The sequence below is a fragment of the Xenopus laevis genome, chromosome 4L (assembly GCF_017654675.1).
Source record: "Xenopus laevis strain J_2021 chromosome 4L, Xenopus_laevis_v10.1, whole genome shotgun sequence".
Taxonomy (NCBI): domain Eukaryota; kingdom Metazoa; phylum Chordata; class Amphibia; order Anura; family Pipidae; genus Xenopus; species Xenopus laevis.
In genome coordinates, this window is record NC_054377.1 from 103,916,558 (window position 1) to 103,944,461 (window position 27,904).

Genomic DNA, 27,904 nt, shown 5'->3' on the forward strand with positions numbered 1-27,904 from the left:
GCCTTAAGAAACCTTGATAAAGTGCTAGACTACAGCCTTTTAAAGCAGACAAAGGCAACATTGCTAAGGCAGTTTCAACTACAATGTATATAACTATGTATCAACTATATTGATAAATGATGATCAGCTTCTTCCATGCTTTGGGGTCATTTTTTTTTGTTTCAAATCACATTACAATTGTTATGTAATAAAAAGTAGTCAATGTAGTCCATAGACTGACAGAAAGCCATACAATGCCTTGGAGGGTCCCTTCTGTCCTGCAAGCCCTGAATTTTATCAAACAGAAGGTTACCAGTATTAGTATCTTTACTTATAGTCACCTTTTGTGTCTTGATGGGGCCTGCACGAGGCTGCTTCTGCCTTTGTTCTTTTGGTTCTGGAAGAGAGTCAACTGCCTTCTCAGAAAGAGAAGATGTTCCTTCATTATCACTGCTGCTTGATGCTGGTGCACCAAATTGAATAGTTTCTATTGGCAAGTCCACAGTACTGTCTTGTCCATTCTTGGATGTCTATGGAACAAAGATCTTAGTTTAGAAACAGGCCACCTTCAGCACCAAGCCTGTAATATTGTTGACATATATATATATATATATAGATATCGATAGATATCGATAGATAGAGATATCTATCTATCGATAGATAGAGATATCTATCTATCGATAGATAGAGATATCTATCTATCGATAGATAGAGATATCTATCTATCGATAGATAGAGATATCTATCTATCGATAGATAGAGATATCTATCTATCGATAGATAGAGATATCTATCTATCGATAGATAGAGATATCTATCTATCGATAGATAGAGATATCTATCTATCGATAGATAGAGATATCTATCTATCGATAGATAGAGATATCTATCTATCGATAGATAGAGATATCTATCTATCGATAGATAGAGATATCTATCTATCGATAGATAGAGATATCTATCTATCGATAGATAGAGATATCTATCTATCGATAGATAGAGATATCTAGATATCGATAGATAGAGATATCTAGATATCGATAGATAGAGATATCTAGATATCGATAGATAGAGATATCTAGATATCGATAGATAGAGATATCGATAGATAGAGATATCGATAGATAGAGATATCGATAGATAGAGATATCGATAGATAGAGATATCGATAGATAGAGATATCGATAGATAGAGATATCGATAGATAGAGATATCGATAGATAGAGATATCGATAGATAGAGATATCGATAGATAGAGATATCGATAGATAGAGATATCGATAGATAGAGATATCGATAGATAGAGATATCGATAGATAGAGATATCGATAGATAGAGATATCGATAGATAGAGATATCGATAGATAGAGATATCGATAGATAGAGATATCGATAGATAGAGATATCGATAGATAGAGATATCGATAGATAGAGATATCGATAGATAGAGATATCGATAGATAGAGATATCGATAGATAGAGATATCGATAGATAGAGATATCGATAGATAGAGATATCGATAGATAGAGATATCGATAGATAGATATCGATAGATAGAGATATCGATAGATAGAGATATCGATAGATAGAGATATCGATAGATAGAGATATCGATAGATAGAGATATCGATAGATAGAGATATCGATAGATAGAGATATCGATAGATAGAGATATATAGAGATCGATAGATAGAGATATATAGAGATCGATAGATAGAGATATATAGAGATCGATAGATAGAGATATATAGAGATCGATAGATAGAGATATATAGAGATCGATAGATAGAGATATATAGAGATCTATAGATAGAGATATATAGATATCTATAGATAGAGATATATAGATATCGATAGATAGAGATATATAGATATCGATAGATAGAGATATATAGATATCGATAGATAGAGATATATAGATATCGATAGATAGAGATATATAGATATCGATAGATAGAGATATATAGATATCGATAGATAGAGATATATAGATATCGATAGATAGAGATATATAGATATCTATAGATAGAGATATATAGATATCTATAGATAGAGATATATAGATATCTATAGATAGAGATATATAGATATCTATAGATAGAGATATATAGATATCTATAGATAGAGATATAGATATCTATAGATAGATATATAGATATCGAGAGAGATATATAGATATCGAGAGAGAGAGAGAGAGAGAGAGAGAGAGAGAGAGAGAGAGAGAGAGAGAGAGAGAGAGATATGTAGATATAGATATATAGATATATAGATATATAGATATATAGATATATATAGATACATACATACATACATACAAGGTTCTGTACCACTGAAAACAAACCTCAAATATTTAAATAAAAGTGGGTAAATTCCAAAGTGCTGTGTTTTGGGGATGACTGGGAAAATTACAGTATGTCTAAGCTTGTCAGTATACCTTTCAGATGGAAGCAAAAAGGTGACAATTTTAGCCTGCAACAGCAGAAGCCCTGACAGTTGCAAGATAATATGATAAGAAAGATTTGGCATTTACTTAGAATTTAGACCAGCTGAAGTACATTACCTCTTGAGTTCCAGAAGAAACAAATCCTGTTAGAGGTTTATTCCATGCACTGGAAGAAGGTGGCTGAGGAGGATTTATTTGGCCCACTGAAAATGTAAGTTTAAAAGCAGTGAGAAGCAGTTTCATTTTAGATTCAGTATGGTATGATTCAGTTGAAATCTCAACAATTGTAGTTATAAATATAATTTGCAGTATTCATTTATTTACAAGCTTATTGGGCCTATAATAGTTTATAACCAAGAGTTAAAAGGCTAGTACAAAAATATTTATCAAAAGCATCAGCACGATTATCATCCAACAGGATTCATTAGTAGGTTGTGTGGAAAGCAAGCATCCATTCGGACGACTTGCAGAGCTGTGCCAATTTGATATTTGCAGCATTATTGGCTGCATTTCCTACAATCATGCCAACATTTTACATGATCTCCAGTAAACATTTTTATTATTAGCTATTTTAATTCAGAATACAGAAAGTTCGATGAAGGGAAGAAAAAAATCTATTAATTAAAATCTGATTTGAACACTGCACACTTAACATAAAAATTGCCTCCTGGCCCCACAGTGGTAATTGTAAATAAAAAACAAATGGTTAAAACTTACACAGCTCATTTTCGCACAAACATCTCATTATGGCACAGAAGATATTTTTGATACTCACTTATATCTGTTTGTAGTTAATAGGGGGACACGGAACACTGGGGTTAAGCCTCCAGGAGGCAGGACACTTTGAATTTTAATCAAGCGGCGTGCCAGAGGGTCTGGCTTAGACCTACACCACACAACCCTAATCAGTTTGTGCTGAACAGGTAAAATCAGAATAACTTAATTTGTAACTAAGGGATGAATTCCCTCGTGGACCAACGTGGTCAACATCTCACAGAAGGGTGGGAAGTCCTGTGTCCCCTTATCGACTACAGAGAAATAGATTTAACGGTATCAAAAATCCTGGTTTCTGTTTTCTCAGGGGGACACAGGGAACACTGGGGACTTAAAGCAGCCCCAACAACAGCCGGTTGGGCACGAAAGATTATGACACGTTATTGCACTACAGAGTAAAACACCTTGCGGCCAAAAGAGGCCTCTGCTGAGAAAAACCTGTCCAGACTGTAGAACTTGGTGAATGTATGAACAGATGAAAAAGTTGCTGCTCTGCAGATCTGATCCATAGAGGCTGCAGCATGCCCAGGAAGGTCCCATGGATCTTGTGGAGTGTGCTCAAACGCCCTTCCATGTATGCCTGATGGATGGTCTCCTTAATCCATCGTGCAATAGAAGTCTTGGATGCTGCATGCTGCCATGCCTGTCCGGAGCGCAGTTGGAACTACGAAGTCTGAGAACGTCGAAATGACTTGGACTTTTCCAGGTATCAGCTAAGAGCTCTGACCATATCCAGATTGTGAAATAGTCTTGTGTGAAGTGTCCTTGGCCTTTAGTAGGTCGTCCATGTATGGAGTCACAGAGATTCCCTGAAGTCATAGTCACGCTGCGGTTACCGCCATAAGCTTGGTGAAAACCCTGGGAGCTGAAGATAGTCGGAAAGGGAGGGCCACAAACTTGTAAATGATTATTCTTGAAGGTGAATATCATGAAATGATTATGAGGTCGCCATATCAGTATGTGGAGGTATGCATCCCTTATGTCCAGGGACATCATTAGCTGTCCAGGTTCCATTCCCCGGATTACTGACCACAGCGTCTCCATTTTGACCCTCACCGAACGTATGTGCTTGTTGAGATATTTCAAGTCCAGAACTGGTCTGAATGACCAGTCTCTCTTGGGTACCAGGAACAGATTGGAGTAGAACCCGGAGAATGTCTCAGACAGGGGAACTGGTACAATCACCCCCTTTTGCTCCATCTTGGTAATGCAATCCAGAAATGCTTGAGCTTTTGTGGAACTGCTGGGAACTCTTGACATAAGGAATTTTCTGGGGGATGGGACGAAAAATCCAAGTGGTAGCCTTCTGAGACGATTTCGTCGACCCAGGTGTCCGACGAATGTCGTTTCCACAACTCCCGAAATTACAGCTACCTGCCCCCTATTGATTGCCGCGATTCTGGAGGCCGTGCCCTGTCAACCTAAAGTGGCCTTATCGGTTAGGGGCTTGCTGTGAAACTTGTTGGTATTTCATGCTGGGCGCCCGGTATCACCTGGTTTTGAAAGAAAGTGAGAACATCTTGTGTAACGTCCACTTTGGCCTCGAAAAAAATGTCCCCGCCTGTTCGATCTGGATGATCTACCTTTAGGTTGAGGAAGGAATGTACTCTTTCCCCAATTAGCCCGAGATATAATCTTCTATAGTTTTTCAAAAAGCTGCTGTCCCTTGAAGGGAAGTGAAGTAACTGACTTCTTTGAACAGAGATTGGGTACCCAGTGGTCTGCGAGCTGCTACCCATAATGCTCATGTACGTGTGGCTTCTGCACAGCTTCTAGATTGGCATCACAACGATTAGCTCTTTCACGCCACAGGTGGAACGCAAGTTGACCCTGGAAATATTTCTCATGAAGGGTAGCCCCCGCCCATTGGATACAGGTATCCCTGTTCCTGGGGGACCCCCTTTATCACCAGCATCCTGCCAGCTATCTTGTTTACTGAAGAGCTGCCCATCCTCCTAGGAAGCAGGACACGTAAAAACTGGGTTTTTGTGGTGTGGAGCCTGCCAGACCCTCTGGCAGGCTCCTTAAAGGAGAAGTAAAGTCAAAAATCAAATTAAGCTCTAACTGATGACCATGAAATAAAGTATCCTTACCAGTAAGCATTCCCTCTTTCATTTTTCTATTAAGGTTTGTGCGGTCATCGTTTTTAAAACAGCTCAAAGATGTATATGGAAGCATTCCCTGGCTGCAGTCCAAAAACGAGTCCTATTAGGGCACACGCATGCGCAATCATTCACAGCAGTGCCCTGCACATGCGCATATTGTGGCTTCCCTTTGAAGAGCTGACGTTGCAGGCACCTGATTTAGCCTTTCCTCATGCCTGACCTCTGCCCCCGCCTGCTTTCACTCAAGCGTCAAGCGCCAAGCGCGATGCTTCTTCCCTGTTGCTTGGTAACACAGTGAAGCTTACATGCTCCTGCGCTCACTCCGGTTTTAATTTACAGCTTAGCAGTGAGTGCAGGAACTGAGCAACGGAGGTCAGCTAAATATTCCCAGTGTTCTGGTCTGTCTGACAGAGGTCTGTCTAAATACATGATTAATAAAAGGAAAACAGCGCAAATTAAAAAGAAGCCTTTATTTTAACTTTATTTTAATGCCTCCTTTTTGAGAGGCTGTCAGTCTGAAATGAGGCGCATGCGCAGTACAGTAGAGGCAGAAGTGAGGTGCTGAATGGAAAATGGCGGCACAAAAGTTTGAATGGCGGAGAAACTAACGAACAAGGGTATACAAAGCCACTACTAAATAGACACTTTTTAATGTGGCGTTTCAGGAGGGGGGCTGCTGGTAAACAAAGAAATAGGTGTCGTTTTTAACTTTACTTCTCCTTTAATTAAAATTCAAAGTGTCCTGCCTCATGGAGTGTGGAGCTTAACCCCAGTGTTCCCTGTGTCCCCCCTGAGAAGACTGAGAAAATGAATGACTTGATGCTTAAAAGGTTCTCTTAATACAGAAAATGTTTTTTGTCTTCTTTGCATCAGCTAACCATTTCAACTTTACAATCTTTACACCACTCAAGGCTGCACTGGTGTAAAGGTAAACAATGGAATTCCTTCTGAATTTATAGCTAGAATACAAAACAAAGACTGACAATACTGCAGTTTTTTTGTCAGGAACTTTCAAATGCAATTACAAAAAGTGATTCATATAAAGTACAATCAGACAGTACCCTAAATTAGCTTAAAGCAAAGTAATTTGTACAATTTAATCAAAAGTTGTTTTGCGGTCACTTACATTTTTTGGATAAGTCACTGAGTACACTTGGGGCTGATATCTTGTTTTCCCAAAGTTCGGTTCCCAAAGCATTTGGTTGTTGAGCGTTAACAGATCCTGGAAATTCTGTGCCATTTGCTGGAGTGTTTGTAGGAGGCTGGGACTGAACAATTGGCTGAGGCTGACTTGGAGTTAATGCAGCAGGAGATGGCTGGACTACACTAGGTTGAGATGCCAATACAGTTGATTGGGCCTGCAAAGCAGCCGCTTGCTGCTGCTGTTTCTTTGCAAACCTTGGTGGAAGCTTAGAATTTTGTCCTCTTCCTTTTTCACTAGAACTTTTCTTATTCCATACCTGAAATAAAGCAAAATAAAAGCTGAAATAATTGCAAAATATGAAAACAAGGCAAGTTGAAATACAAAATGTGCACTCATGCATTTGTAGTTATACTATTTATTATCACATATTAAAATTCATTAGACCCGACAAAAAAGCCTAAAAAAGGCTTGGGTCTAATGGATTTTAATATGTTATAACATTTTGTTTTTTAACTATAAATGCATGGACTGGATGGCACTTCGAAGGCTGAGCAACAGTCACACACAATGCCTCTAATAACTGTCAAATTGCCTCTGAAACTTGCTTCAAGACAAATACATCCTGTGAACAAATCTATAATGCTATTATCTTTGATTCTCAAAAAGCTCAACCATAACAATATTAAAATGTTACCAGTGACAGGGGATATTGCTTTAAATCCTGCCAAATATTATAAAGCTGCGTGCGTTGATACAAGTAAACACCGTCTTGGCAATATATTTAGCTGTATTATATTACGAAAAAAGTTAGTCCAGCACCCACTGTTTAGTGAATAAAACGGCCTTTATTGGACCAAGGGCATTACAGCAACGTTTCAGACCAACTGGTCTTTTATCAAGCTAACCAACATGTGATTCAGTAGTTCTATTTATACTCTCACACACCCACTAGTGGACATTTGTGCTAATTAATATAGATAACATGGATCAATCATTAATTCATTACTTTTCACATACCAACATATAATTATATCAAAACAACAGTGCCAAATATTCATTAGAAGACGACCGAATGTCTAATGTGAAATTATCTGCAAAACATAAAGAATGATACAAAAGATAAAAATCAGTATAAAAACAGATAAAAATATTCTTAAAATCATCGGAAGATAGGGCTCAAATCATACTCTTTGTTTAGGCCCCCAGGTTCCAGGGTTTCCAGTTTTCTGATCCAATAGGCTTCTTTGTACAATAACTCTTTTAGCCTATCCCCTCCCCGACGCTTAGGCTCAAATTTCAGCGCGATGCGGCGGATTACGAGGACGGAGTGGTGTACAAGTGGGTGCCATACCGGAACGAATACCCCACAGCAAATAGAAGGCCACAGAACTTCGCTAAGAAGGCAAGAGAGACCAGACGGGTGTGCGCCTCCACGGAAGCGTCTGACTCGCAGGACACTTCTCTTTCTTTTTTAGGTGGATCGCAGGGCTCAATCACGCCAGACCGAGAAAATACAAACGGGGAGGGAGAAAGCACCACAAGAAAAAAACCGCAGGGAGCCAACAAGCGCCGACGGATGCGGTGGTGAATCTATCCCATAAGATATTGACTGAGACTGAAATACAGGTATTACATAAGGGACTATCGTATTGTCTTGTAAATAAACCCGATTTCTTAAAATTAGATCTTGAACTTTTCAGGCTTTATAGAACGCTACGTTTAAAGGTTCAGCTGGGCAATGTTAGGAGTGGGGAGTTATTGAATCCGGTTAATACCTTTTGTGGGGATTCTTTAGATCTTAAACCCCTCAGTACATTTATGCCTAAGTGTGATAACATTTTCGTAGAAACGTATATCAAGAATGTTTCCAGGGAAGTTCATCAACTGGAAGAAAAGTATCGGAAGGGGGATATTCATCTATTACCTAATAATCTGAATAAAAATGAACATCAGGCATTGCTAAATTTAGTAGATTCACCAGAGATCGTTATCAAAGCGGCTGATAAGGGAGGGGCACTGGTACTGCTGGATAGGGAGGACTATGTTGCTGAGATATTACGCCAACTTAGTGATGATACAACGTATCACAGATTAAATAAAAATCCAATAACTGAAATAGAACAAAAAATTAAAGTACTGCTCAGCGAAGCGTTGGAAATAAAAATAATTGATGGGAAATTGGCGGCATTCTTACAGCAGCGCAGTCCTCTCACTCCAGTATTTTATGTCCTCCCTAAGATACATAAAAATTTAGAACATCCTCCAGGGAGACCGATTGTGTCTTGTGTGGATTCAATTCTCTCCCCCATTGCAATTTTTGTTGACAAAGTCATTAGACCATATGTAGTGGCTCATCAGTCATACATTAGAGATACTAGTGACTTTTTGACTACATTAACAAGCATCTCACAAGATATGGAAGGGGTATGGTTGGTGACTCTGGATGTGGAGAGTCTCTACACCTCCATCCCACATGATGGGGGTGTTGAGGCTGTCGCATCCGAGCTACTTAAGGATGACTCCATGGATGGTTCCCAGAAAAAATTTGTTTTACAATGTTTGGAATTACTTTTGCATAATAACTATTTCTTATTCGAGAATGATTTTTATATGCAAATAAGAGGCACGGCAATGGGGTCCAATGTGGCCCCCGCATACGCAAACATTTTCATGAATCAATTCGAAATAAAATTTGTATATGGTAATGAACTATTTAAAACACACTGCAAAAAATGGGTACGCTATATAGATGACGTGTTTGCGTTGTGGGCGGGGCCATATTGGACTCTTGAGAGGTTTGTTCAGGAAATAAACAGTTCCCTACCTTTCATAAAATTTTCCCTAAATGCTCATTTGGAGGAGATCTCATTCTTGGACACTAGGGTGTACAAACAAGATGGTTGCTTAATGACGGATTTGTATGTAAAACCCACGGATCGAAATTTGTTACTGCATTATCGATCCTTTCATCCACCACAACTTAAGAGAGCATTACCCAAATCTCAATTAAGTAGAGTGAAGCGAATAGTAACCTCAAATGAGATAGCAGAGAAGAGATTATCGGAAATGTGTAACAAATTTCGTGAGAGGGAATATCCAGACAACCTTTTAAATAGACAATTAGAGGTAATAAAGAAACAGGAAAGAACAGATGCTAAAAGGGAAAGAGAAGAATAGGGAAAACCATGTCACATTTGTAACAGAATATAACACCCTGAGCAAACAGGTTGCAAATATTCTAAGACGACACTGGCCACTAGTTAAGCATAACTTACCCCAAGTAACGGCATATGACAGACCCCCAGTTATAGCCTATAAGAAAGGGAGGTCACTTGGTTCAATGCTAGTACATTCAGATATTGGAAGTAATAGTAAACAAAAGAGCATGGAAATTAGGGGGAAAATAGGTTCCTTTCCCTGCCTTAATTGCAATTGTTGCTCAAACGTGCAAACAGGGGAAAATGTCTTTCACCCCAGAAGGGGTAACCCCATTAAAATAAGAGGGCGCTATTCTTGTAGCTCCACGTATGCAGTATATGTGATTAAATGTCCATGTGGACTAGCATACGTGGGACAAACCAAGAGAACAGTCCGTGAACGGATACGTGAGCATAAATCTGCGATTAGGACGGGGAAAAAAAGATCAAGCAGTGGCTGGGCACTTTATTGAGCATGCTCATAGAGTTAATCAGTTAAAATTTCAGATTATAGAAACGATTGAGCCTAAGCGTCGGGGAGGGGATAGGCTAAAAGAGTTATTGTACAAAGAAGCCTATTGGATCAGAAAACTGGAAACCCTGGAACCTGGGGGCCTAAACAAAGAGTATGATTTGAGCCCTATCTTCCGATGATTTTAAGAATATTTTTATCTGTTTTTATACTGATTTTTATCTTTTGTATCATTCTTTATGTTTTGCAGATAATTTCACATTAGACATTCGGTCGTCTTCTAATGAATATTTGGCACTGTTGTTTTGATATAATTATATGTTGGTATGTGAAAAGTAATGAATTAATGATTGATCCATGTTATCTATATTAATTAGCACAAATGTCCACTAGTGGGTGTGTGAGAGTATAAATAGCACTACTGAATCACATGTTGGTTAGCTTGATAAAAGACCAGTTGGTCTGAAACGTTGCTGTAATGCCCTTGGTCCAATAAAGGCCGTTTTATTCACTAAACAGTGGGTGCTGGACTAACTTTTTTCGCCAATATTACCAGTGGGAGGTGGCCATTGGAGGACGTGCACCCAGCCAAAGAAGTGAGTTGCAGTTGTGCTGACTACTAATCTGCTATTGGCTGTATTATATTACAACATACACATTTACATGAAGAGTATAAGCCATTTATTATGGGCTGGACAGTAAATATTTGGACTGAAAGTGCAACACAGCAAATTAACTTTAACTGGTGTTTGATATACAATCATAATGGCATAATTTATCATCGTATGATTCATGTACAAAAAACATTTTGTGCAAAGAAAGAAAGCTTATGTACCATAGGTCATATAACCTATGGAACATCTGAACTGTCAAGAACATTACTGACTATATTAATGGTTTCTTCTACAAGCTGTGCAATGCGTTGCCTGGCCACACTCACTGTGTCAACATTAAAAAGGGCTCTAGCATAAACTAGCAAGAAGTAGTATAAACTTTGGAATGCTTGTGTGTGTTCATGGATTAAAAAACAAATAAAGCCTAACAGAAAAAATAAGGCTAGAAAGATCAGTTTTATGCAAAAAAAAAAAACAAAAAAGAAAAAAAAAACACATTTACAAAAGGTACCACAATAACAAAAGGTACAACAGTTGATAACTGTAACCTCTGAATTTGTATTCAGCACAAACCAATCTGTTGTGTTCGTGCAGTGGCTCTGTGGCTTTGATGGATACTTTCGGCTGGCACCATTGGGAGGGCTTAGTGCAGTGGCAAGGGGACTGGGTATGAAGGTCATTTAGGAAGAAATGCGGATTATAATAAAAACAGCATTCATTAGTCCTGTGTGCCCAGGAACTTTTTCTGGATTTAAAAGCCTGCATATGATACTTATGATTAGCGAAATTTTCACCAAATTTTGCCATAAAAATAGACCCCAATGGGTGGAAAAAATTGTCGCGCATCAAAAAAAATTGTTACCCATAGACTTCATTGCATTTGGGCAAATTGTCATGCATTTAAGCCTGCTTTCCGATGTCATGGCTTTTTTTCCCCACTGCATTCAATGTTTACATGCACTAGCATGGGTAAAGTTCCTGTATAAAAGACACAGAGCAGTTATCTCCTGTGTTCCTGTGCATTGTCACCAGACAGGAATACACCCATAAGAGCCTTAAAATGGGTTTGCAGTGATCTGTAGAGAACCCACTATTAAGCGGGTGGAATGTACACCAAGATTATAGAAGAAAAACAATTCAATATAAGTCCGATTTAAAAAAAAAAAAAAATTAAGCACTTATTTTAAAAGTATACATTTTTAAACCGAGAGCTGACTGATTGGTGCTATCAGAAGCCTAATTCAGAAGTTGAATCCCAAGTATCACTGTGTTGAGCAGCATTAAAGGGGACATGTCCCCCGAAAGAATTATTTCAAATCCTATTTTATCATGTTAGTCAAGCAAAATAAACGTTTATCACACTTTATAAATTATTTGAATCTTGTTTCCTTTGGTCTAGGAATTCATAATTATAGCAAGCAGGCAAGAGCCATTTATAAATGGTAAAGAAAGAGGTAAATGTGGGAGTGCAGTGACATCTAGTAAGCGCTGAATGGAAAGTGAAAGTAATTGTCTGCTTTGCCTGAAGCATAGAGGAGGGGCAGCCAACATTTGATTGATAGTGGAGGTTTTTAAATGCGTTTACAATAACTATGAATGCTTTAATTCATAGTCTGGGTGACAGGTCCACTTTAACTGCACAAAAATTTAGTAGTTTGCAATGATGGGCAAATCGGACCAGTTTTGCTAAAAATTTGCAAAACAGAGACAATTTGCCCAAATGCAAATGAAGTCTATGGGCAACACTTTTTTTTGATGCGCAACAAATTTTTCCACCCATTAGGGTCTATTTTCATGGCAAAATTTGGTGAAAATTTCGCTAATCATAAGTATCATATGCAGGCTTTTATGGCCCCCTATTAGAAACAATCTGTTGTCCTCAAAATTGTGTGCTAAGAGCTACTTGCAGCTGAAAAGAACAGATTCTATGCGCAAACACTTGACAGATATACAGGTACCTGTACCGTTTGCTCCTCTTTCTTCCTGCGTTCTTCATCCTGCAGTCGCTTCTGCTGTTTCTTAGAGACTACTTCAGTAAAGCCATCATTAAGATTAGACTGAGAGTCTTCAAGTGTGGTTACTTCAGGATGATCATCAATAATCACAACACCTGAAAAGCAGAGAGATGATAATTTATAGTTCCTATTTGCGAAAGAGACAAATACTGGCTTGTTGGTAAGGAGGAGATACTTGTAAAGAGCCAGACCTTCTATCTAAAAGGATAAAGGTGCAACTAGTCTTCTGTTATTATTGAATATTGCTACACAGTACTGCTGTCAAATGTAAGTAAACACTATTCTGACAGCATCCCTTTAATAAATATGTAATGAGAACTATGTTGCGACAAGAGTGAAATAGTTGGAAGGCACCTTAGAAAAAATACATAAAACGTGGAAGACAGCATACTAAAATAATTTCTTAAAATATACGCAGCAGGTAAAAACAAGTGCAGTTTATGCAGCATGTATCTAAAACTATGAGAACTGGCCACGGTTTCTTAATTAGAATTTCCTTAGCTTAATCACTGTCCTAAGACACAATTTTATCACCTAGTATTACTGTGATGAGCAGCATCAATCACACATACAGTTGTGCTCATAAGTTTACATACCCTGGCCGAATTTATGATTTCTTAACCATTTTTCAGAGAATATGAATGATAACACAAAAACGTTTCTTTCACTTGTGGTTTATTGTCAAACAACTGTGTTTACTCTTTTTAAATCATAATCACTACACAAACTACCCAAATGACCCTGATCGAAAGTTTACATACCCCAGTTCTTAATATCGTGTATTGCCCCCTTTAACATCAATGACAGTTTGAAGTCTTTTGCGGTAGTTGTGGATGAGGCTCTTTAACTCCTCAGACGGTAAAGCTGACCATTCTTCCTGACAAAAAATCCCCAGCTCCCGTAAATTCTTGGGCTGTCTTGCATGAACTGCACGTTTGAGGTCTCCCCAGAGTGGCTCAATGATTTTGAGGTCAGGAAACTGAGATGGCCACTCCAGAACCTTCACTTTATTTTGCTGTAGCCAATGACAGGTTGACATAGTCTTGTGTTTTGGATCATTGTCATGTTGGAATGTCCAAATACGTCCCATGCACAGTTCCCGGGCTGATGAGTGCAAATTTTCCTCCAGTATTTTTTATATTTCACCTGAAGTTATTTGTGGGTTTTTTCTTGCATCCCGAACAATTTTTCTGGCAGTTGTGGCTGAGATTTTAGTTGGTCTACCTGACTGTGGTTTGGTTTCAACATAACCCCTAATTCGCCACTTCTTAATTAGAGTTTGAACACTGCTGATTGACATTCTCAATTCCTCTGATATTTTCTTATATCCCTTTCCTGTTTTAGAGTTCAATGAACTTTTCCCGCAGATCCTTTGACAATTCTTTTGCTTTCCCCATGACTTAGAATCCAAAAAACATCAGTGCAGCACTGGATGAAAGATGCAAAGGTCTGTCAGGAGTCCAGAAAGTCATTAACCATACACACCCACTAATTACAAGCAAAAGATCACAGGTGAAGATGGTTACCTTTAATAACCATTCTAACCCTTTTGTGTCAAGTTTTGTGCATTTTATCAAGCTAAATCACCAGGGTATGTAAACTTTTGATCAGGGTCATTTGGGTAGTTTGTGATTATGATTTAAAAAGAGTAATCACAGTTGTCTGACAATAAATGGCTTCAACCAAAGACTAACCATGAGTGAAAGAAAAGTTTTTGTGTTATCATTCATATTCTCTGAAAATTGTCAAGACATCATAAATTCTGCCAGGGTATGTAAACTTATGAGCACAACTGTAGATTTGAAATGCTGAAAGTATTAGGTGTTGGCTTTAGTGGGAATCTATTAGTAAAACATTCTATCTAAAGGGAATAACATGTAAAGGTGACCGTGCATAGGCCAATAAAAGTTGCTGATTCAGTCCATCCTGACTGAGTCGCCAGCTTATTGACCAGTGTATTGGGACCAGCGATGAGTCTTCCTGGCCAATTTCTGGCTAATTTATCAGGAAGGTTTAAAAATCCTGGAAAGGCAAGGACAGCATCAGTTCGTTGATGCTGCCCTCGGCCTGCAATCGCTGTAATAGTGATCCAATTGTTTTCCCCAAGGGCCAAATGATCAGATAAGCCCGATATCGCCAACCTCAAGGTGGGTCACCAAACAAGCAGATCTTTCAGTATAGCTAAGCTTACTTCATGTTGATAAGCCTGGCAGACCTTAAAATAAATCCAATATTGCTACATAATACAGCTTTCAACACAAGACCACAACTGTTATTCAGCAGAATCAGTTTTATAATATTGAAAGCTAGCTTTGAATTAGCAATGCCCAAAATATATAGCTGGAATGCATGACAACCATAGTAACCAATATTAACAAAACAGAGTCTTCTATACACGTGTTAGAAGTCAGAAATCCAAATGTACAGGGATCATGTTTATAATTTGTCATTATGGTCATGACTGTTCATTGTTTTATCCACTAGGTCTTCGATGGGTGTAAATAGTGACGATGTATCCTGCTACTTCTAAATTTCAAATGCTATTTTGATTGTATATGCTGTGAGGGGTTCTGCGTAATTCTCTTTAATATTCTCCCTGTGCGATCCAGTAATTTATTTTATACCATTATTGCCTATGTTGTATGTTATTCTATTTATTGACTTTACACTTAGCACTTTACCTTTTGTATTTGCAAAATTCTATAAAAAAAAAAAAGTTGATTATCTGCAACAGTGTTTGTTTGAATGACATTTTTGCAGTAAAGGAGGCAGGACACAATAAAAAAAATAGAAACTTCATACCATCTCCTCCTGCTATATCCCTCCTCTGTAGGCAGAGACACTCAGTTCGTACCAAAGGAGAAACAGGAGGTTATCAATAATCAACAGAAAAACTGATAACTAATTACAAGAAGAACAGATGGTTGGGTCAACCAAGTCTGATGCCAAGAGCCGGCCTCTATCCAGGGAGGGAAGCCCTGTGTCCCCCAAGCGACTGAAGAGAAAGATTTAACGGCGAGAACACAAAATCTCCTTTTATTTAGGTCTGCTTGGGGACACAGGGACAGTGGGGACGTACCAAAGCTGTCCCCTGAATCAAGGGTGGAAAGTAGAGGCCTACATGGAACCAGCCACTGCAGCCTGAAGTACCTTCCTGCCGTAGCGGGTGTCAGATGCCGCAAAGGTGCCAAACTGTTAAAATTTGGCAAAAGTATGGATTGAAGTCTACGTTGCAGCCATGCACAATTGTTCCGCTGAGGCTTGGTTTTCGAAAAGCACAGGAAGCACTCATTCCTCTGGTGGAATGTGCCCTGATTGAGTCTGGGGGAACCTGACCCTGTGATAAATTGGATCTCTGGATGGCCTGTTTTATCCAGTGGGATATGGTAGTCTTCGTAGCTGGTGTGCTCCTGAGAGGGTCTGAGGGAAGGATGAACAAGGATTGTCCGATTGACTGATGTCCTCAACCCACTGCAGGTAAAACTTGGGGGCCCCAACGGGGTCGAGGGTGTGCAATGCCGCTTCCTTCGCATTGGAAAGGGATGGGCAGAAGGTAGGAATCGTAATTTCCTGGTTGAGGTGGAAAGTGGAAACCACCTTGGGAAGAAAAGAGAAGAAGTATGAAATACTGCCCTGTCGTTGTGGAAGGTCAATAGAGGAGACCTACAGGAGAGGGCAGAGATTTCAGATACTCTCCGTGCTGAGGCAATAGAGAGCAGAAAAATGGTTTTCCACATGAGCCACTGAAGTGGAATAGAATCCATGGGCTCAACGGGAGCGCATTGCAGGGCACATAGGACAAGGGTTAAGTCCCAATTGGGCACCGGTGAACGTACTTTATGTGAGCCACTCCCTGAAGAAAAATCTTAACATTGGGGAGCAAGGCGAGACGTCTTTGGAACAGGATGGAAAGTGCAGAAAACAGATTTCAGCGACCCGAGGGACATGTCCAGGGACAGTCCCTCCTGTATAAAGGTCAGAAGGTGTGGTGTGGAAAACTTCAGTGAATTGAAACCATTACGTTGGCACCAACGAAGGTTGGCTGCATGCATGGCAGAAGGACAACATCAGAGAACCCCTTCCGTCTCAGGATCGCGGTTTCAGTAGCCACACCATCAAATTGAGGTTGGCAGGATAAGGGTGAAGGATTGGACCCTGAGAGAGAAGGTCCGGGATAAGAGGCAGAGTCCAAGGATCCTCTACTGAGAGATGTACTAGATCCGAGACCCAGGATCGATGGGGCATCTTGGAGCTATGAGGATGAGAGTAGTGTGTTCTCTCTGAAGCTTCTTGATCGTTCTTGGAATGAACGCGAGATGGAAGTCCCAGGGAGAGGTGAGGGCGTCTGCTGCCAGCGCCAGAGGGTCCCTGGACCTTGCAAAGAAGAGAGGAACTTTTCGATTATGATGTGATCGACCTCCGGAGTCCCCCATCTTTGAGTGATCTTGTGGGATTGTCTGCTGAGATAATCTGCTTCCCAGTTTAAAGGAAAACTATACCCCCAAAATGAACACTTAAGCAACAGATAGTTCATAATCATATTAAGTGGCATATTAAAGAATCTTACCAAACTGGAATATATATTTAAGTAAATCTTGCCCTTTTACATCTTTTGCCTTGAGCCACCATTTCGTGATGGTCTCTGTGCTGTCTCAGAGATCACCTGACCAGAAAAACTTCAACTCTAACTGTAACAGGAAGAAGTGTGGAAGCAAAAGACACAACTCTGTCTGTTAATTGGCTCATGTGACCTAACATGTATGGTTTGTTGGTATGTTTGTGAGTACGATCCCAGGGGGCGGCCCTTATTTTTTACAATGGCAATTTTTTATTTATGATTACCCAATGGCACATACTACTAGAAAAGTATATTGTTGTGAAAATGGTTTATTTACATGAAGCAGGATTTTACATATGAGCTGTTTTATGCAATATCTTTTTAGAGAGACCTACATTGTTTGGGGGGTATAGTTTTCCTTTAAGAGACCTGGAATGAAGATGGCTGACAGGCGAGACGGATTGCCCATATCTCAAGAAGGTTGATGTGAAGACATCGTTTCGATAGAGACCAGCGACCCTGCACTGACTGACCCTCCAGCACTGCTCCCCAACCGGAGAGGCTTGCATCTGTGGTGAGCAGTCGTCATTGTGCATCCCCTAGGGGTCTGCCCCTGGTCAGGTGACTGGTTTGCATCCCCTGGTCAGGTGACTGGTTTGCATCCACCAGAGAAGAGAGACTCGAGTCCTGTGGGATAGACAAAACTCCAGGAGAAGGGATTTGCGCCTACAGACGTAGGAATATTCCACTGAAGCTCCCTGAGGTGATGCTGGGCGAAGGGAACTGCTTCTATCGTCGAAACCATGACTGCCAACATCTTCATGTAGAATCTCGTGGTGTGGGACTTCGAGAGGAGAGAACGCACGAGGGTCCGTAGATGCTGGACCTTGTTGCTGGGACAGTTTGTGTCTGGGTGTTGGAACTGCATCCAGAGGAAGAAAATGGATTGGCTCGGGTTAACGAGGACTTGTCCAGGTTGATGAACCAACCCAACTCCTGTAACCGAACCATGGTGAAGTGCAACGCCTGCTGGGCCTCTACGAAGGAAGGTGCCTTGATCAGGAGATCTTCCAGATAAGGAGTTATGGAGATCCCCCTGGTGTGGATTAGAGCAGTGACCACCGACATGATCTTGGTAAAGACACGAGGGGCCGAAGTCAGGCCCCTCGTGGGAAGGGCCGTGAATTGGAAGTGGCGATTTTGGAATTCAAGTCATAAGAATCTCTGATGGGGATGGACATGAAGCTCGGCGTCCTTTATGTCCAGAGAAATCAGGAATTGGCCTGGTGGAATCCATCTTGAACCTTCGCAGTTGAATGAATGTATTGAGTTCCTTGAGGTCCAGGATTGGCCGAACAGATCCATCCTTCTTGGGAACTACAAACAAGTTCGAGTAATAGCCTCGGAATCTCTCGCCTGATAAGGTAGTAATTACAAAGCCTGCTGCCATGTGGCACTAGCAACAAAACCCACTGTGTCAGAAGTACTGCCCTGTTGTGTTCTGGGGAAGAGCTCTGCTCAGCGTGGTGAGTCTGCTAGTAATGGAGACTGGATCGTTGCCGGAAGAGGAACCTCCTCCAGAATCAATGGTGGAAGTAGCTGCCTGGGCGCGTAATGGAGAGCGAGAAGAATGGCCCCTCCCCTAGCAGTGACGTGTGGTGCCGAATCGCCTTAGAAAAATGACGACTAAGGCACCGGTGCGCACTTCGGGGTTGCGCACTGGGTCTGCGTACACTAAGCGCAAAATCTGGCCGAGCCATTGCCTCCCCATGTAGAGTGAAAGAAAAGTGAAAGCCCCGGTGAAGTCGCTCGTAAAATAGTATTGCGCAACCGGTGCTAAGTCCACAATAACTCTCTAGCACTGCTGACAGTGAGGACAGTAGGAAACATAAGTGCCACCCATTGCCTGCCTGTGTGTTTGGTGGAGGCTGTTTAACATACTGCCTGGGTCTGAACTAGTGACCTGCAGGTTGCAAAAAGTCTCCTACATTGCTGTGATATAAAGGCAGATGGATTGTGGAGAGGGGGAGGGATCTCAGAGTGAATACGCTGGCTATTAAGGATATATGCTTACCTTAAATGAGCCACGGCAGGAGTTCCCAGAGTGCTAGTGTAGGGATCCTGGAGGCATATAAGGAGGAATCAGCCACAGGATGAAACTGGCTATACCTCAGCCCTGTGTCCCGGCCAGTGCATCCACACTCTGGACGACAGAGGGAGGGAATCAATGCTGGATGTTCAGTGCAGCGCACAAGAGACCATGGGGACATCCTGAAGTAATGGATCAGACTACTCCGTGTAGCAGTACAGCTCCATATAATGTGAAGGAATTGTAATGAAATTAAAAAAAAAAAAAAAGCAAAATAAATACTGAAATGCTCCTGAATGCAGGAGATGGTCCTAACCTCCTGAGGACACAACCAAACTGGGTGTCTCTGAGGGGTATTGCAGGAGGAGGAGGGATGAAGTTTCTATTTTTTTTTATTGTGTCCTGCCTCTTAGTGGTGCCAGCTATACCCATTGTCCCTGTGTCCCCCAAGTAGACCTAGAGAAAACTAATCTGTGTTTAGTTGGGATGAGCAAAATATATTTTGCTGCATACATTATATTTTGCCAAGAGAAAACTCCCACAGACTCCTATAATGCACAAAAAAACTGCCTATGGACTTTATTTGGCCAAATTGCACGTTTTTGCCAACGTGAAAGTCTTGAATTGTTTAGGGGAGGTTATTTTATTAGCAGAACATACTTGCATAGTTGTTAAGGTCAAACTGTGACAAAGCATCAACTTTTTCTTTCGGCTTCTTTGCTGCTGCTTTAGGTTCTTCTTTCTTTTTACCAGTTTCCTTAACTCCTTTCTGTTGTGTAGGGGCACTTCCAACATCTTCAGCATGTGGGTGGTACTGGTGGTAATGATGCCCGTTGCTGCCAACACCAGAAAGATCTGCTGTAGCCATTACATATGTCTGGTCATCTACTGGCCTACAACAAGAAGTTTTTGATAACACTTGATATGAGCACAGCTATTAGATAAACTAGGAAGCAAATACTACATTTTTGCGTATTTATTTACAAAATTTTTATTGCGTATATCAATACAAAAGACTTTCTGCATATCTGCTGTAGTCTGGAACCCCTGTGCCATCCATGTCCTAGGAACAACTTTTAATATATTTTCTAAAGACGAACAAAAAGACAGGTAAAAATATTTTTGGTATTTTTAAAGTGGTGGTGGGGGTGGAAAAGAAAACACTGGTATAGTGTAATCATAAGAAACCTAACCTAACTAAGAGGGGAACTGGGAGGGAATACTTTTTGAGCCATAAAATTTGCAGACAGAATTCTTTAAAAAGTATGGCTATTCATGACAATATATAAACTCAGTGCTCACAAATCTACAGAAACATACAGGTGAATCCCACGTTAAACATTTGGCTAAGGAGACCATCTGCATTCTATCAAGTCAAACCACTTAAAAAAAATCATATTGTACCTTTTAACATTAACATCAATATTGCAACGTGTAAAGCTACATATTCCATTGTACAAGTTGTGCTGTCAGAAAGAAGTCCTTTATGGTTTACATGCACTATGAACATAAAACTATGCAGAGAAATGGACATCACTAAACAATGCATGTTTACAGTTTATCTTTAGGCATATTACAGTTTATCCTTACCCCTTTTTCCCTCTATGCAAGGATGTGTTGCTTCGTCTTTCACCTCTTGGTCCTGAATAGTGTCTGCCAGGTTTAGGAACCCCTGGATTGCCACGACGATTCTGACGATCCATACCAGGCCTCTGACTAGAGAAACTTCTTTTAGCATTCTCTCTTTTAGGAGGAGATTGAGTCAACCCATCCAATGCTTTTGTTGGTGCAGGTGACTGAGTATTTGCAGATGTTGCTGCTTTTCTTTCATCTCTCTCCCTTCTCTCATTGAAGTCACTACTTTCTGAGGCAGTTTCCCATTCCTCATTAGCCTGGTCAGAAGAATTATGATTAGAAAGGTCTGGAGTTTTGGTGCCTGAAAAATCTGAAGGAAGTTCATGCGCAGTACTTGAAACTGAAACTCCTTGACTGGAAGCCCCTGTAGCTTCTACGGATTTGCCAACATCTTCTCGCTCCCGTTCTTTCAAACGTCTAAATCTTGGGGGCTTATCCTGTCTAGGAGGACGGGCAGGCCTTTGTCTTCTGGGCCTCTCTCTTACAGAATCAAATTTTCTCTCATATTTGACAGGTGGTCTTTTATCTCCAGGTGGTAGAAACTCCTGATGCCTGTTTTCACTTTCATCCAAACGAGATATAGGAGGCTGTTTAGGCTCTTGTGGTCTCGGAATCCACTGATTGTCTCTATAGCCAGTTCGTCGTGGTGGAGGGGGACGTGTGGAACGCATCCCAGACTCTCTGCCTCCCCTTCTAAATCCTCCAGCTCCTCTTCCTCTTCTGGATGGCTCCCCTTTTGGTAGGAAGCCAGGTTTAGTTCTGGAATCCTCATCTCTACTAAATGGTCTTTCAGTCATTCTTGCATCTGGTCTAGTGGCAACTGTATCAGATTTTAAAGCAGTGATAGATTTAGGTGCCCTTTTCACTTCAGGTCGATCTTCTCTACGAGTTTTGCTTCTGCTGCCGCTCTCTTTGTCAGAGTGAGGGGTATCGCTAGCACTCTCCCGTCCTTCACTATCAGAATCTGTTTCAGAACCTCTCTGTCTACGTCTCTTTGGCATTACTTCAAAGTCTGAGCTTTCACTACGTGTTTCACTCTCATCCCTGCGCCTTAATGATCCAGATGGAGCCTGCTCAGAACGAGGTTTGTTGTCTCTGTAATGGGGATAGTCCCTGCCCTGTCCTCTCCCTCCCCGGCCCCTTCCTCCATAGGACCCTCTATAGCTTCTTCCTCTGGAATAGTATTCACCTCTACCCCTTCCTCGATAACCTTGATCAGGAAACCAATCTCTGTCTCTAGTTTCTTTCCTATAAGCTCTAGGAGGAAGAATAGGCTCCCTCCTGTATGGTACGGTTGCATATGGTGGCTGTGCTCCTTGAGGTTTGGAATCTACTTTAGGTTTATCAGAGGGGATTTCTTTACGGACCACCCTAACTATTTTTTCCTCCTTGCTTGGTTGATTTACTGTAGCATGAACTACAGGCTTTGGAACTGGTTCTGAAATGTTTTCTGGTGGCTTGGTTTGGTCTGTATTTAGTATACTGGTAAGCCCCACATTTGAAAAAGTTGCTGGTTCTGAGCTTTGTTTATCTTTTTCAGTTTTGTTAACTGGAGTATTAGCATTGCTAGCAGGTAGAGATGAAGGTTGCTTCCTCTCAACCTTTTCCGGTTTTACAAATTTTTCATGCCCAGATTTCTCCTCTTCTTTTTCTTTCCTCAATTCACGTTCTTCTTTCATGTCCCTCAGAACAGGCTTCTTGATAGGTCCAGACCTTCTTACAGGTCTATCACTACCCTCCTCCCTACTTCTAGAGCCAGGGCGAGGACCCCATCTGGTTTCAGATTTTGGCTTATATGGCTTGTCTATTTTGGAGAACTCTAAGGGCTTAGGTCCCTGATAATTCTGAAATCCCTCTTTTCTTTGCTTTTCATCTACCCGATCATCTTTAACTTGCTCAGATGGTCTACTGGTAGATTTAGGATTTAAAGGCAAAGGGTCTACTCTCCTTTCTTCTTGCTTTATAGTGCGTGCAGATTCACTAGAAAGACTTCTAGTCAATAGAGGCTGAATCTCAGACTTGGGAGCCTTGTCTTCTGAAGCCAATGGCTTTTCAGTTTGTTCAAATGAAGAGATTAACGTGTCTTGTTCTTGTGACTGAAGGATTGGTGATGGATCAGAATGTTGGACTGGAGCAGAATGATGATCAGGCTCTCTTGGCCTTGAGAAGAAATCGGATTTGTGCTGTGATTCAAATGAACTATGTTCAATTGTGTAAGGTTCTGAATGAACATTTTGCTCCACAGATGCTTCAGACCTAAGTGAAGAAAAAAATGCACAAGATTCAGTAAAAGTAAGATCAAATGTATAGAACTTAATGTTTAAAAGTACTTGAGTAGACTACCGGGAAATTGTATCTGGCAATACATGGTAAAGTCATATAAATAAAGTTCATTTGAAAATGACTTTTATTGGTAAATTTATTGGTATTTTGAAATTCTAAAATCAAGTGTTAATTGTTTTGCTGCTTGACTGCCCAGGTTAATAGGGACTGATCAAAGTACAAGGATTTTGTGAATCACAAAATGAAAAAAAAAAGTTTAACAATAAAGATATATTTCTATTCATGCTTAAAATACATTTCTCTGTAGTTTGTATGAGCATACCAGAGAGAGTAAATCTCAATCATGCCTGGGGCAAATTAAATGTGTTTGCAAACTTCTAGCTTTACACCACTGGAGAACCCACTCACTGGCCAGTGGCAAAACTAAACATAATAACCTACATGACATCAAACAGAAGAGGGGAAATATTCAGTCCTACAGTGTCACATTTTATTAACCTAATAACCCAGGGGTCCCCAACCGTTTCTACCTGTGAGCAACATTCCGATGTAAAAGGAGTTGTGGAGCCACAAAAGCATGAAAAATATTCCTGGAGGTAACAAATAAGTGCTGCGATTGACCATTTAGTAGCCTCCATGAAGACTGACAGTCTACAGGGGCCTCTGTTTGACAATACACCTAGTTTTTATGCAACCAAAACTTGCCTCCAAGCCTGAAATAAAAATAAGCACCTGCTTTGAGGCCGTGGGAAGCAATTTCCAAGGGGTCGGAGAGAAACATGTCGCTTACAAGCCACTGGTTGGGGACCACTGCCTTAGACAGTATAGTATGAGGGTATAGTTTATTGTGTGCGCAGAACATTCCTTCTCTGTATTTTTGTATTTATACATATGGGAGGAGGGAGGTGCCATATTGATTCCCTTAGACAAGGGATCTCCAACTTTTTGATTAATCCAACAGCAACAGTGAAAATTCATGTTTTGATACGTTGGCAGACATGGTTACTGCAGGTCTGCTTTCAAAAACAGCAATTTAATTAGAACAAATGTATGATGTCAGGTCAAACAAACTTATCCAGTATAACTCTTGTAGCTTTGCACTATAGTGTATACATTATAATAATACGGAGTATCAATGAAAAGTGGATGACTTTCAATAAATATCATACCTGTAATCTTCAGGCTCATCTGATGGTTTAGAGGGTACAGCAACCTGCTGTGTATCAGAGTGGGGGTAAGATTCTGCTCCCCACACCATACGAGGCTCAGAAAGAGTGACATGGTCTCTTACTGGGCGAGCCATGTGTTCATAAGGTTCTGAGGCAGTTGTTGGTCCCTCAATTTGATCACGTCGCATCAAGGGCTTTGTTGGTATCATTCCTGCACAAAAAACAAAATATATGTTCTATGAAAGAAATTAGTTTCAAACTGTTTACCCCACTGGGCTAATAGCACATAACGAGCGACGGCTGTGGAACAAATTCTCAAAAATTATTGTTCAGTATCGGTGAAGCCCCCCACGCAACCATTTACATGGCCATTTGCAAAGCCACACATCTAATGTAAATATATTAGACTGTTTCAGCAACTCTGTTATTCAAACACACCACTGACATGTAATGCTATGAAAAAAAATTTCAGTGTTTTATAACAAATACAGGTAAAAGGCCTGTCATATAACCTCATATTAATATAATGGTCTGTTTAGCTTCTCTGTTATAGTCTATCAAAGGATAATTCCACAAAATGCCTATTGGGTTTCATTTATGTTTGCATGATTTTGTAGTAGAGCAGGTATGAAGATCCGAATTACGAAAAGATCCATTATCCTGAAAATCCTAGGTACCGAGCATTCTAGATAACAGGTCCCATAACTGTAAAATTAAACCCCTTGCTGTCCTGCTCCTGTGCCCACCCTAATAGCTGAAAATGTTATTAAGCACTCAGGGGTGATCAAAGAGTTTTACATAAGAATACAAAACGTCATTAATAGTACTGCCAAATTACCAGGATGCATTGGTGGCATGTCCATGGTAGGCCGGCCAGACATCATTCGTGGATCCATATAAGGCTGCATCATTAGCCAACGGGGGTCAAAACCCATGGAAGCCAAATGTTGAGGGTGTGGTCCAATAGGCTGATACAGAGACCTGTGCTGTGGCGGGGGAACAGGACTTGTGGATGCCTGGGACTGAGTTGGCTGTGAAAGCACACCTTGTTGCTGCTGTTGCCATTGCTGTTGTTTCATCTGCTCCTGCAAAAATATAAACATGTCTTCACCTTCAAACAACTAGTTGGTTTCAGATAGATCACCAGAAATAATGACTTTTTCCAATGACTTTCTATTTTCTATGTGTGACGGTTTTTCTAATATTGAAGTATAAAGTGTAATTTCTCTCCTTCTGAAGCAGCTCTGGGGGGGGTCGCCGATCCTTTAAACTGTTCTAAATGGATACATTTAGCGGATACATTTCTTATCTTCTTTGTCCCTGCTGAGCAGACTCTCTGAGTTTCATTACAGGCAGCTGTTAGACTTGATACAATAGTTGCTAATTCTCCAGAGATGCTGCTGAGAAATGTATCAACTCAATGTTGCAAAATTGTAACTGTTCAAAACAGTTCTGCCCCTGAATTACTGAGCTGCCAGACTCAAACAAAACAGAAACATTCAACTTTAAACTTAGATTTTTGAAAAAACGTAAAAAATAAATAATGGAAAGTAATTGAAAAAAAGTCTATATTTCTGGGGAACAATCTAAAAACAACTGAACTGAAAAAAGTGTTTGGAAGGTGAACAACCACTTTAATGTAAATAGCTGTATGCAAATGACATTTATGTGAATACATCTCAATGCATGAGCTGACTGATTTCATTTTATTCTGCCATCTTCTACCACCCTCCCCAAACATTCAGATCTGCACAGTTGTGTTTGTATTGGATGTTTCCTCCAAACACAACAAGCTGTATTTTTGTGTTAAATTATAATGCAAGCATATAAAAATACTTCACTGGACTGACTGGTGATAAAAAGCGAATAAACTTTTTTTATTAAAATGCAAAAAAGTAAATGAACCTGCTGTCTCTGGAATCTTGGCGGTAAAGATTTCTGAAACTGCTTTGAGTATCCAGAGGAGACTGCTGGCCGCGGCTGAACTCCAGTCTCTGACTCGTTTTCATGAGTCATAACAGGTGCTGGACCCGGTGAAGGGGATGGCGGTAGGGTAGTGGAAGATGTAGCAACAGAAGGGGGTTGTAGGATTGAAACTGTTGAATTCATCTGGATAGGTGATGCAGGTGGTGTACTCTCTCTTTCACTTGAAACACTCCCTTTTCTTGTAAACAGCTGTTCTACAGCTAAGAAATGAGCATACACTGATTAATATATGCAGAAGAAAGTCCGCTTCAGTTTATTAAATTTCCATATAAACTTTATATAAATGGGAAGATTAATGTTTAAAGCAGGATTTTTGACACTCACTGTTAAATCCGTTTCTCTGTAGTCAATAGGACAACACAGGGACTCTTGGGGTTAAACTCCACCCTCTAGGAGGCAGGACACTTAGATCTAAATTAAAGGGGGGGGGGGCTCTCCGGGACTGCGCTTAACCCCATACTGCCATAATCCCTCAATTTGTACCAAAGAGATTAATTAAAAAACTTGCAGAACTGGTAAATCAGGTAAACATTTCCTTATGGACCAACATGTCCCCTGTATCGACTCAAGAGAAACTGATTTAACTGTATCAAAAATCCTGTTTTCTCTGTCGTCTCAGGGGGACACAGGGACTCTTGGGGACGGAAACCTAGTTGGCGCAAAACCCCCCCCCCCAGGCCTACCTGTCCCGCTGGGCAAATGCCCCTAACTTGTTACTTACCCTTCTGCGCAGGTCCAGTCCAGGGAGTTCACAGACGACATCTTCTTCCACGCAATCTTCTTCCTGCTTTGAACAGCGTTTTGGCGCATGCGCAGTAGGAGCATTTTGCTGGTACGGATCTACCGCACATGCGCCAAAAGTCACGATGTACTTTTGGCGCATGCGCAGTAGATCGTACCGGCGAAATGCTCCTACTGTGCATACGCCGGTCAAAGCAGGAAGATCGCGTGGAAGAAGATGTCGTCTGCGAAATTCCTGGACTGGACCTACGCAGAAGGGTAAGTAACAAGTTAGGGGCATTTGCACCAGTGGGACAGGTAGGCCAGGGGGGAGGAGGGAGGGTGGGCAACAAACGGGAGGGGGGGGGTTTTGAGCCAACTAGGTTTCCTTCCCCTTTAAAGCAGTCCCAGAACAGCAGGGTGGGAGCGATAATTGAGTGCAGTACCTTACAACCAAGAGTCCTCCGTAGAGGAAAACTTGTCTAGGCTGTAGAAGTTTGTGAATGTATGTACCGAGGACCAAGTGGCTGCTCTGCACATCTGACCCAGGCAAGCACGTCCAAGACGCTCTCAACGACCTTGTGGAATGTGCTTGAACATCCTGGTGGAGATTTTCCCTTAGATAGGTAGGCCTGATAGGGAGCTATCACAATTACTGTGATTCACGATTGTTTGATTTTCTTCAGAACCCGAGGCAACTTGCTCTATTTCTTCAGAACC

The 27,904-nt window shown here is 40.8% G+C and overlaps 1 protein-coding gene across 8 annotated transcripts in view; it reads right to left on the minus strand.

Annotated features, from left to right (window-relative positions):
* prrc2c.L (proline-rich coiled-coil 2C L homeolog) overlaps positions 1 to 27,904 on the minus strand; it is a 76,211-nt gene that overhangs the window by 20,561 nt on the left and 27,746 nt on the right. For 7 of the 8 annotated variants that reach the window (XM_018258619.2, XM_018258614.2, XM_018258618.2 and 4 more), the window contains exons 13-21: positions 26,384 to 26,664; positions 25,317 to 25,563; positions 24,479 to 24,689; positions 20,982 to 23,282; positions 20,052 to 20,284; positions 12,688 to 12,839; positions 6,429 to 6,762; positions 2,541 to 2,626; positions 321 to 509 (exon numbers count right to left, since the gene is read on the minus strand). In XM_018258619.2, coding sequence (XP_018114108.1) covers positions 321 to 509; positions 2,541 to 2,626; positions 6,429 to 6,762; positions 12,688 to 12,839; positions 20,052 to 20,284; positions 20,982 to 23,282; positions 24,479 to 24,689; positions 25,317 to 25,563; positions 26,384 to 26,664 — 4,034 coding nt within the window. The remainder of the gene's footprint in view (positions 1 to 320; positions 510 to 2,540; positions 2,627 to 6,428; positions 6,763 to 12,687; positions 12,840 to 20,051; positions 20,285 to 20,981; positions 23,283 to 24,478; positions 24,690 to 25,316; positions 25,564 to 26,383; positions 26,665 to 27,904) is intronic. The other variant, XM_018258615.2, reaches the window with a different exon arrangement.